At 30.9% G+C, this 12,282-nt stretch overlaps 1 protein-coding gene across 2 annotated transcripts in view; it reads left to right on the top strand.

Moving 5' to 3' along the window:
* LOC136983105 (mitochondrial proton/calcium exchanger protein-like) overlaps nt 1–12,282 on the top strand; it is a 67,749-nt gene that overhangs the window by 35,604 nt on the left and 19,863 nt on the right. For both annotated transcript variants that reach the window (XM_067279739.1, XM_067279740.1), the window contains exon 4: nt 10,613–10,753. In XM_067279739.1, coding sequence (XP_067135840.1) covers nt 10,613–10,753 — 141 coding nt within the window. The remainder of the gene's footprint in view (nt 1–10,612; nt 10,754–12,282) is intronic.

The raw sequence follows: 12,282 nt of genomic DNA, 5'->3' as shown, positions 1-12,282 counted from the left end.
CGCAACTACTCAGGTTAATGAACTTAAAAAATGATGTAAGCGCAATCGTTTTTTCACTAATAAACCGGTTTTGTGTTAATGAATTATTAAATTAAACAAGACGCGAAATTTTCGGGGAAAAAAAATGTAATGTATTGTTATTTACTTTTGTATTCAAAATACATTTTTGGAATATTATTTTCGGGTCCACAGTGGGGATCATGTTTGTCTGCGTCGGTGAAACGCTCTTCGAAATTGTTGAATATTTTGTCAGATTTCTCTAGAATTTCTAAGCTGAAATGATGGTAAGATTCCTTTGCTGTAAGCATCCATTGGAAATGTTTCACTTTTGGTTTAAACCGCAGTCAAAAATCTACAGAGTATAGAATTTTAATGGTCAGAGGAAACTTTTGCGCTTTAGCAGATTCTTCCACCAACTCGATGCAAGGGAACGAGGTTCTAGAGAAGGCATACAGAACTAATAATTTCTCATTGAGTGGAAAAAATGCAGTCCAACGAATCGCGGGTAGCATATCGTCATCGCACCCTTCCATTATTTTTTCGAATAAAATAATTTTAAATTCGCGATTTGGTTTTATTATGTTTTCGCACATGCGCACTAATGTTTTGTGATTTATTTTAATACGCAATGATTTTGGTTTTAAACATTATTTTACATCATGTTGTGTAAAACACTAGCCGTTATTGTTAGTATAACCTATTTTGAAGTAGTTTTTGTAACAGTTTTTATAGTTTTATTAAGTAGATCGGATTTTAAAGAAATTGATAAAAAATACTACTTGTGAATATTCTTTACATTTAGATAGAAACTTTTATTTACATAAATGTGCAAATGCTGGAAGAGTTGTATATGATATTCGAAAATTCACGAGTGAAGGACTACCTCATAAATATATTGGTGTGCAATTATTAAAAAAGGAATTTGACTTACTTTGTACGAAATGCGTTTAAAACACCCATCGAGTTGTATTGTCGTCGGTCTATTGCAATCTGGAAAAACTGCTTTAGTTCGGAAAATGCTGTGTGAAAATATCTATGAAAAACCTTTAAAAAGAATTTTATGGTGTTACTCTATGTTTCAACCTTGGTTTGTCGAAGAGAAAAATATTCATTTTAAATGTGGTATCCCCGAAAATAATGAAAATGTAGATTTGATAATTATAGATGATTTAATGCATTCTTTAACTGAAAAAATTGCTGAATTATTTACTGTTCAATCTCATCATAAAAATATAAGTGTTGATAATGCAAAATTTATTTCCTTGTAATAAAGTAATGAGGGATATAAGTTTAAATACTCATTATTTAATATTATTTAAGAATAATAGAGATGAAAGTCAAATCAACTGTCTTGCTCGACAAGCGTTTATAGGTAGGATGTCCTACTTTAAAGATGCATATTTAACCGCAACATCCAAACCGTACGGATATTTTATTGATTTCCACCCGTCTACAGATAAAGAATTGTGTTTAAGAGATTCCTGTCTTCCCGACAATCAAGGTGTATATTGGGTTTATATTCCACAAAAATGAAGAATATCAAGAAACATTATCATTTGTTAAATGTGCTTGCAAAGACAACACCTGCTCAGAGAAAAGCTTTGTTAAAGGAAGCTTCTGCCGATCAAATAAAAGTCATATGTGAAATTTGTGAAAATACTCTTCAAGGTTGTTTACCGGTTAAAGTCAATAAGTTAAAAAAATATAAGGCATGTATAAGAAAACTCTCAAATAAAAAAATTGGTCTCCAAGTAAAAAAGAAGATTTTAATAAACCAATCTGGTGGATTTTTAGATGCAATTTTAACTCCAATAATATTATTAGCTAAAAGAATTTTTGGATTATAAAAAAAAATGGCTCACCGAATGGCATTACTACCTACCGAATTAGTACCTAAATATCAATTACAAAAACCAGAAATACGATTACACGATAATATTCAAGATTTACTAGAAGAAAGTACTTTGTCTGATGATCTAAAAGTTAAACTATTAAGTCAACTAATTTCGAGATTTAAACAAACTATCCATACACCAAAAGAACCGATTCGAGTCTCGTTAGTATCACAACAAACCGAAGAATCTCAACAACCGTCACCCGAACTTACAAAACCCTCATCTATCGAAGATCAGATAACAGTTTCAGTGCCATGGGCATATCAAAAGTGTGTTCCGTATATCATTCAATTATTAAAGTCTTATCAATATGATTGGAACAAAAAAGGAGAATTAGTGGTGAATAACGAACCAATAATAAATAGTCATATAGTGGATTTAATGTCGTATCTTATGCGAACGAGAAAATCGACCATAGTACCCCCAGGTTTTTCAGAATTTTGGAACGGCATTATTAAAGCTAATGTACCGAAAGAGTGGATTGGAAATAAAGTATTGTCCAGTCGATTAACAATAGGAGAATCGCCCATATTTTGTTTTCGATCACCATTAATTCCATTACCTCCGATTCGATCAATTAGTGTTAGAAAAAGAACTGTTGCAGCAACGGCTACAAAAATTCTTAAACAGATTGCATCGTCTAAAAAAAAGCATATTTCATGGAAAGATAATTGAGAATTATTTATTATACTCCATCTCATCCTGCATTGTTCAGCGGCGTAACAAGTCTAGTACAAGCAACAAAGTTGCCAAGAAAAACTGTTGAAGAATGGCTATTAAGTCAAGATACATATATGCTACATAAACCAGTATGAGTAAATTATATGCGTCGTAAAACTAAAGCGTTATACCAAGGAGAACTATTTCAATCCAATCTTATGGACGTTCGTCAATTTTTAAAAGACAATAATAGAATAAAGTATTTATTAACAACTATCAACGTGTTTTCTAAATATGCCTATGTAATTCCAGTTAAAGACAAAAAGCCTGAAACAATAAAAAAAAAGCATTTCAAAAAATATTTAGACAAGAAATACCTAGGTTTCTTCTTACCGATAAAGGGAAGGAGTTCATGAATTCTGTTATTAAAGATTTGTTTAAAAATCATCAAATAAATCATTATTATACTCATTCCGAAACGAAAGCGTTGATTGTAGAATGATTTAATAAAACTCTAAAAAATAAAATTTATCGTCTTGATACTTATCGAAATTCTAATAAATATATCGATAAATTAAATGATTTGGTAAAAGCGTATAATCATAGCATGCATCGAAGTATAGGAATGTCTCTGGCCAAGGTGGAGCCAAAACATCATTTACAAATTTTTAATCTACTTTATGGTAAAACGAAAGCTAAAATAAAATATAAATATAAAGTCGATGATAAAGTCAGAGTTTCTAAAAAACGAAAAACTTTTATGAGAGGTTATTTACCAGGTTGGAGTAAGGAAATTTTCATTATAAAAGAACAACATCCTACAATTCCTCCCACAAATGTGTTGAAAGATTATAACAACCAGACGATTAAAGGTCGATTTTATAGCGAAGAACTGCAGAAAGTAAAAAATGGATAATTTTTGTGTGACTCTAATAAGCACAGCAAGTATGGATTTTTTTCCAAACAATACTCAATCCTGCTTCACATCGAAAATTACCGTATTTTACGGACTATAAGACGCACCTTAATTTTTAAGCAATTTAAAAAAAAAAAATACCTATAAGACTCTATGGACTATAAGACGCACCTGAATTTTGGAAGCAATTTTTCGAAGAAAAAAGTCTCTCTTATAGTCCGTAAAATACGGTAATCCACCAATAAATTTATCAGGATCTTGGGAAGTAGCATTATCCCAGATAATAATATCTCGATCATGGTTTAACATCTCTAGTGAAAATAATGAATATGTCATTACTACTAGAAAAACAAGATTGTTTAGAGTAAAAGCCGAAAATTTATCTACATTAATTCCATTACATCCTATGGGAGAGGTCAAATCAAGTAATATATTTGAGAATATTACGAATAATTTGAAAGCTTTAGGAAAAAAATCGTTTTATTAAATTTTCTTTTAACCAAGACGATAGCACTGTGAAGATTGAACTGGCTATTGATTGTGAATTACATATAGCTCTAAAAGATGGACATACATTTCTTTCTATACTAAATTTAGATAATCAAAAACTTTTCATGTTAAAGGGACAAGAACAATCATTTCAATATACTCCATCTTTAGAAGATTTTAGTGGAGAATTTATTACTTTAATCGAGAAAAATAGATATATATAAAAAATAAGAACTGAAAATGTTGAAAATATGATACAAATACCGAGTGGATTATACGGAACAAAAATTTCTTAAATCATTTTAAATAATAAGTTTTAAATCACTCCCAGATAAAAAATTATTATTGAAAGTTCCATGGGAAACTTCCGTAAAATTTTAAAAATTTAATAGACAATTAAAAGATATATTAGGATTCGATCAATATTCTGATCGATTGAATCCTAATATAGGAGAAGGAGAAGGAGAATTTATAGGGACCTATCCTCTAGAATTAAATGCAGGAATAACAGAAATATTTGTATACAGTAAAACCCCGAACTTACGCAATAGGTGGGACTGAGCGATAACCGCATAAGTCAGGGTATAATTTCGCATATAAATACATACAAATTATTTTTAATTGGGGCCGGAGACTAAAGAAAACAATAATTTAGAAAAAAAATGTTTAATAAAATCTTAGATAATACATATGTATAACAAATTATATTATTAAAATCGTAAACCAAGTTATTTTGATGTAGAAGACTTCATAAAATCTAACAAATTCGTCTGACGGCTCAAAGATTTTTTTTTCCTCCCGCAAAATTTCCTCGTAGCGTGCTAATAATTTTTTTATTTCTTGTTTTGTAGAAGAAATGCGCTCTTTGTTGGAGTATATATTTTATAAAATTTGTAACCTCTTTTCAATTGAACTGAGGCCTTCTGTCAAGTTTTCACAGCTTCGAGAATTTTTTCTTTACCTTTTATAATTGTTATGACCGTCGATTCCGGTATATCAAACTTCTTTGCCAATTCACAAATTTTCATTTTTGTATCGAAGTCTTTCATAATGTTAACTTTACATTCCAAAGATAAAGTTTTTCTTTTCTTGTTTGATGCAGAAGAATCAGTTTTACTTCATTTGGATGACATAGTAGGGTCTTTCAAGTCTCCGTAGATATAAAACACAGAAATAAATAACACAAAATAAATTGTAGCTATGCGTCGATTCCACGCGACATGTCCGAACATGTAAGCTGAACAATAGTGTGGGGGGAGTGAGTAATCAAGAGTTGCGTGGTGCTCAAACAAAAGACGAATCAACGAGATTTGAAAATCGCGTAACTCTGGGTTCGCGTAAGTCGGGCTAGTGTAAGTCGAAGTATTACTGTATTCTAATATAATAGAATCTTATCACATAGGCGATACTACTGTCTCATTGTTTCGAGTAATTCCAGTCATGGGAGAAAAAGATCAACAAATTGATAAAATTTATAATACTCCAATATTTTTCCCGGTTCAAACAAGTCACGTCGAGACTATTTCTATAGACATACGATCAGCAACTGGTGAAAACATAATTTTTACTTCTGGAAAATCGCTTTTGGTATTATGTATTCAACGAGTATAAAAATCCATTTTCACAAAAGAATCATTTATTTAATAAAATGAAGCTTAAACCAGAGGACTGTATCGCTTATTATTGTTCACAAACAGGAGGGATTATTAATCCTGATCCTTTATTTCGACGGAGATTTTTACAGTCGAATCCTATATATATCAACAACTCTGTTTTTTCCAATCAGGAAGAGGTCAATATTTTAAAAGTTGCCCAATATGGGTTTTTGGAGACGTGTTTAGACAAGCAATACCAATCTTAAAAGATGCTGGAAAATATATTGGAAAGAAAGCATTAAATGTAGCAAAAGACATTGGAATGGGTTTACTCAGTGGGGAATTGTTAAAAGATGCTGCACTATTGTGGATTAAATCAATGGGAAAAGAAATAAAAGATGATGTCATTCAAAAAGTTCAAAGTGGATTGGGTAAAAAACGAAAACATCGAAGAAAACATGTAAAACGAAAGAATATTAAGAGGAGGAAAGAAGTCAATATTTTCTCGTAATGGATGAATTTTCATGTCTTTGCCTAAAATCCAAATTGGATTTCTTTAAAACTATTCCCACACAGTCAGCCATAGAGAATACCATACCTAGTATTCTTTACCCTATTGCCACTATCACCGATCAAAAATCTCCTATAGAATTTCTAATCCCTGGTTCATGTGAAAACTTAATAGATTTGAGCAGTATTTTGATTAATGCTCAGTTATCTATTACTAAACGAAATGGAACATCTACGTTGGATACAGATCTTGTTACTCCGGTAAATAATTTATTGCATAGTATGTTTTCAAAGTGCACCGTATGGTTTAACGAAAAACAGGTATCATTGCATGTAAACTATGCATATAAAGCAATAATTGAAGCTCTGTTATTTTCATTTGAAGAAGCGCAAAAAACTTTTTTAACAAGTTCTTTTTTCTCCAAAGATACTGCTGGATTTTTAAACGAAACCGATCCGATTAAAGATGCCAAGAATGAAGGATTAATCACTAGGTTTAAGAAAAGTAGTAAAAGGCAAGTATTGGATTTAAATGGACGACTTCATTTCGATTTTATTAATCAACCTAAATTATTGATAAATGGAATTGATGTTAGAATCAAATTGGAATGATCAAAAGACGCTTTTGCTCTAATGGCCACCAGCAATAATTATCAGATTCAATTAAAGAATATTACATTAAAAGTAAACAAAGTAGAAGTTAGTCCTAGCATTTTAATTGGAATGAAAAAAGCCTTAGAAAATTCTGTAATTAAAATGCCTTATCAACGAGTTAATATTAAGGTATTTACTTTAAGTAAAGGTATTTTAAGTTCAAATATTTCAAATGCAATAATTGGTCAAATCCCAAAAAGAATTATAATCGGATTAGTTCATAATAATGCATTTAATGGACAGCTCGATTTAAATTATATTTCTGTTATAAAGGATTCAATTTTAATTCTTTCTACACCATATACTCCTGATTTCGATGAAAAAAGTTATACTCGAAGTTATGCAACATTATTCGAAGAGATGGGTGGAATTCCCTATGGAAAATATGCTAATATATCGTATTCCGATTACACCCAAGGATATATGTTTCACGTGTTTGATTTAATCCCAGATAAGGCGGCGTCAGAAAACCACACAAGTGTTTTAACACAGGGGAACATTAGTATTGATTTAAAATTTAAAAGATCTTTACCCGAGACAGTTAACGTCGTGTGCTTTTTAGAATATCGTAATACAATAAAAATCAATCAATCTCGGAATATTTATGTCGACTACTAAGAAAATGGATACAATTACTTTATGAAAACTAGCATTAGGAGATCTGGAAATTAGCAAGACATTTGGAGGAGTCTATCTATCAGATTTATTACCTCAAAAAATCAGAAAGAAGCGAGGATTTATAGTTAACACTGAGAACAGTCGAAAGCGGGGACAACATTGGATCACAATTTATTTTACCTGTTATTACTTTGATTCCTACGGACTACCTCCGAGCATCCCCTCAATTATAAGATTTATTCGTCGAAATAGTGATCGAATATATTGGAATCGCTGGGCTTTACAGGGACCGTATAGTCCTGTCTGTGGACACTTTTGTCTATTTTTTCTCTATAAAATATCAAGAAATCAAGATTTAAGAGAATTACATCCTTTCACAAAATTGTTCAACCACGTTTATGTTAGATATTTTGTAATGAATAATTTCCGTTTTGGTCAATTACCGTCTAATATAAAAATTAAATGTAATCAATGTAATGCTGGATTTAAAAAAGAAATTAAATGTAATCAATGTAGAGTTTTTGGGATACAAAATATCTCAGAAACGCTTGAGCGATTTACCAATTATTGCGAAATTCATTGATTTTTAGCCCCTGCTCGACGTCTTTCCTGCGAAATTGTGAGAGTTACTAGGATAAAAGTTATAAAATGTTAAACTTTTACAAAATTATCGCAGAATCTATCATATACATACTACTGTTATGTGACACCCATTTTCCCTACTTCAGCACTTTTCCCAGCTGTTTCGAATGCTGTTGAATGATCATATAGCTTATGCCCAGTTCTCATAATGTTGTGAAGAGTTTATTTTCCAGTGACAGCAATAAATATTTAGTGATATTTTAAAAATATCATAGTTTACACTATAAATACACTAGTAGAATTTTTTGTTGTGAAACATGTTTTGAAACTTTTCAAACCATCTCTGACACATCCGTTCATTCACAACATTATTTCCAAAGCTAATTTGTATAATTCTAACCAATTCACTTTTTTTACTTTCTGTGTTTTTTCCTTTCTGTTGTTTGTAAAGAATAACATTCAAATACATTTTTTGGTCACTTCTTTGATGCAACCAAAAAAAGTGATGTACGCACTTTGAAATTTCAAATACACTGTTCATTTCACTGTGAATAAAACAATATATCAAACTATGCACAGACTTCACCATAAAGAATGTTCACACTTGTCACTATGCACATAGATGGAATTTTTTACAATCTGTTAATTATAAATGCAAAAACGTAAATTCTATACTTTTTTGCATTTATAGTTGCAAAATTCTGAAATTATTTAGTATATACAGGCAGTCCCACTTTTGGACATAATCCATTACTAAAAAAAGTGTACAAAACTTGAATGTCTAAACATGACACATGTAATAAAGAATATTTCCCCAGAGAGCTAAAAAAATTATAAAATATCTTATTAAGTAAGGTTAAATTATATTGATAAAATATCTTGTTAAGTTAAACTAAAACTAATGGAATACAGTGGGTGATCGGTTAACGAACATAATCCATTCCAAGACTTTGTTTGCTATCTGAATAGTTCATTAATCCAATCAGTTCATCCAATTATCAATTTATTATAGGTTTTTATGGGAATTTGATTAATTCATTTTGGAAACTTCAAAAAATATAAAATATACTACATTTATATTTCTTACTATGTTTATTTATATGTAATAATAAAATACATACATACATACACTCATACACAGTCTTGCATTTTTATTAGTCATGTTTTTTCTATTTGTGGGGGTTAAAGAATCTGTCTAATGTTGATTGCTTTTCTCTTTTCTTTGGAATTTTTCAGAAGTAATTAATAGCAATGTAATTGTAGAGATCCCCAAGCCTATTAACCTCAACCTGGTTTGGATGCCATTCTAAGACTGTTGTTCTGATATTCTCCACTTCTTCAAAAGATCTTTAATAGCAGATATCGGCATTAATCCTCTTTTTCAGAAGAAAACATATCTCGCCTAGTTTCTTGGTATTCTTCTGTTGTCAGATTCATTTCAGGTTCCATTATGAGCTCTTCAATGTTCTTTATTTCTCAGATGTGATTTCCGTTACTCCTTTAGCTGCTTGTGTCTTCTTGATTATACTACAGGTATACCTCATCTTACGTCGGTAATTGGTTCCAGGAGAGGCGACGTAAGTCGAAAAACGACGTAAGTCGAATTTACTTGTGTAGTTATGACGTAAGTCGTAGTTTCGACTTACGTCGTAACTAAATGCCAATAATGGACAAAACACCAATAATGAGCACTTAAAGACCACTAAATAAGACGACAACACAGAAACACAGATGTTTTCATGTTTTGTTCTCTAGGATTTATGATGATTATATTAACATTTACTGTAAATGTACATATTTTAATATGATTTTATGTGCTTTCAACGCTTTTCTAGTGATATTATGACTTCAGTGTTTGTGGCGGACGGATTTAAAGTCGAATAAACTGACGTAAACTTGATTTTTATTTTTCCATATACTTTTTTGACAAACGACGTATAATCGGGAACGATGTAACTCGAGGTATACCTGTATATCTTTCATAGATAAGATTGAACTGTAGCCTACTGTAGACCTGTCTGATGTTGTGGCCTGATGCCTGGCAATATCAGCCATCAGCCATCTTCTGCTCACTCTCTACCTAAGCTCTTATACTCTCATCTTTTGAAAATAAAAACTGACACAAATGCTAACAAGTGCTCGCCTGACAGTCTCACGAATACTATAAAAGAATTGTTTCTGTCAGAAAAATAAAAGACTGGAATTACAAGGAAGAGTTTCAAAGTTTGGAGGAATATTATCCGATCAGAATATACTGGGTTGAACGTTGATGCCGATGTGTCCTGTGCTCCAAAAAGCTTTGAATTGTTGCATGAAGACAAGGCCAAGACCAATCGGCATTTGTCATTTTATGTCGCTTCTTCTTGTGTTTGTTCTGTGAGGTGTTCATTGACCAAACGTAAAAATCTTTCACGAAAGTGTTTGTTATTCGATTTGCTCGTTAACCGATCACCCACTGTACATCAGTTCATGATAGCTTGAAAGTTTTAACTGAAAATGTAAGAAAATGCAAATTTGGTATATGAAAAATAATTTAAGTTATCAAAGTATTATGTATGAAAGAGTGAGTTGTCCTGAAGTCAAATGTCCAAAAGTAGTGTACCTCCTGTGTTTGAGAATAGTATATAACTGTGTTACTATATTTACTTTATAATCTTTATTTGAATAATAATTGTGTATATTTTTCCACAAAGGAATTGAAAATGAAGAAAGAATTAAAAGTAAAATTAGAAATGGCAAAATTTCTTCAACATACATTGGATGAAATGGCGTTACACAGAAAAGGTGATAAACATTCACACACAGCAAAAGAATTTGCACAGTTTTTTGAAAATGTAAGAAAAAATTTTTATTCAAAATATTGGTTGTTTAAATAATACACTAAGTTGTAAAAAATTATATTGTAAAATTATTTACTTTATTAATATTTACATTAAATAGTTCTTTATTTAGTTTTTCACACAATTAAATAAATCAGTTATTTTTTTACATTAAGAATTTAAGAAATAGAATGAAAATAAAACAATATTGTGATAATTTATGTTTTGTAAAAACCTCGTAATAAAACTAATTTGCATTTGAAAAATAAATATGAGAGGCTAATAATATGTTGAAAGTAATAATATGGATTAAAGTTTACCTAGGTAGTCTCAATGGCAGCGCTTCCAACTGTTCGTGCTCCTGACAGACTCCTCCCGGAAGGGAGCTGCTGGCAAGCTGCTGATCATTTAACATCACTAGTTATTGATTCATGGTAGTTCTTGAACAAAAGAAAAAAAGGAAATGTCTACTAAAAATGTAGTTAACCTAACCAACTTAACCTAACCAAAGCACTGCCATTGGGACTACCTAGGTAAACTTTAACCATTTAATGGAAGAATAAATGCTTTTGAATAATCTTTGAATCATCTTTGGATTTATATATTTGAATACAAATGGATGACGGAATAGAACATAAAAATGGAATTTGAAAACCAGAAAAGTTAAAATTAAATTGCTAATTTATATTAAAATAAATAATAAGTATAAAAAATAAATTAAAATTTAAGTATAGCTATTAACAGGGAACTTTCAACTGATAATAGATGGGATCTTTGAAATTATGACATTCATATTCAAATATTCAAATTGTATCCCATCTCTAGATCCTATTTCAAATCAGACCTGCTATAATGGACATAATTATATCAAACAATTTATTCTCTGCACTCAAAGCTAGGACTACCTAAAATCAGTAATACAAAAAAACCTTTCACACTTTGTTTCTAGCAATTTAATCACTAAGTACAAATGTTTTCGGCTGTTTTGAATGGCCTTCTTCAGGTACAATAAGGTCGGTTGGAACGTTGGTTAGCAGATACTTACGTGACGTCAGTGTTTATGAAGGTTTCTTCTTACAAGTGACATCATTGCTAAGAAAGTTTAAACGATATTGACATTGTAAATAATCTTTTGAGTTTAACCAAGATGTGCGAATGACTGTTGATGATATGATAATCGTTAAAAGTGGAAATAAGAGACGAGATAAATTTAGAAACTGCACAAAAGATTGCAACGGGTTCGATGAGGGTGGATTGACCTATTTAATTTAGGGGTTATTGAGGGAGTGATTGCCATCGGTGGAGAGCGAGTCTGTGTCTCTGCTGTTAATACAGTTTTCTTTGAGGGATTTTAAAAAGATTTCTATTGTTTCAATTGTTCTAAGCTTGTTATAATCAAGCATAGGTATAATAATCTTAGCCTCTTCCCATTTGGCCATTGTATTCAGTTCACTTGCAAACTGGGCTAGGGTGGAATTAAACTTTTTGTTGTATGTGTCGTATTTATGCTCAGCTATCCTTTTTGTAAGCGATCTATTGGTTGA

Source organism: Centruroides vittatus, unplaced genomic scaffold (genome assembly GCF_030686945.1).
Source record: "Centruroides vittatus isolate TY-2023 unplaced genomic scaffold, ASM3068694v2 contig_876, whole genome shotgun sequence".
Taxonomy (NCBI): domain Eukaryota; kingdom Metazoa; phylum Arthropoda; class Arachnida; order Scorpiones; family Buthidae; genus Centruroides; species Centruroides vittatus.
Note: the sequence above shows the minus strand (reverse complement) of the source record. Positions and strands in the feature narration are given on the sequence as shown.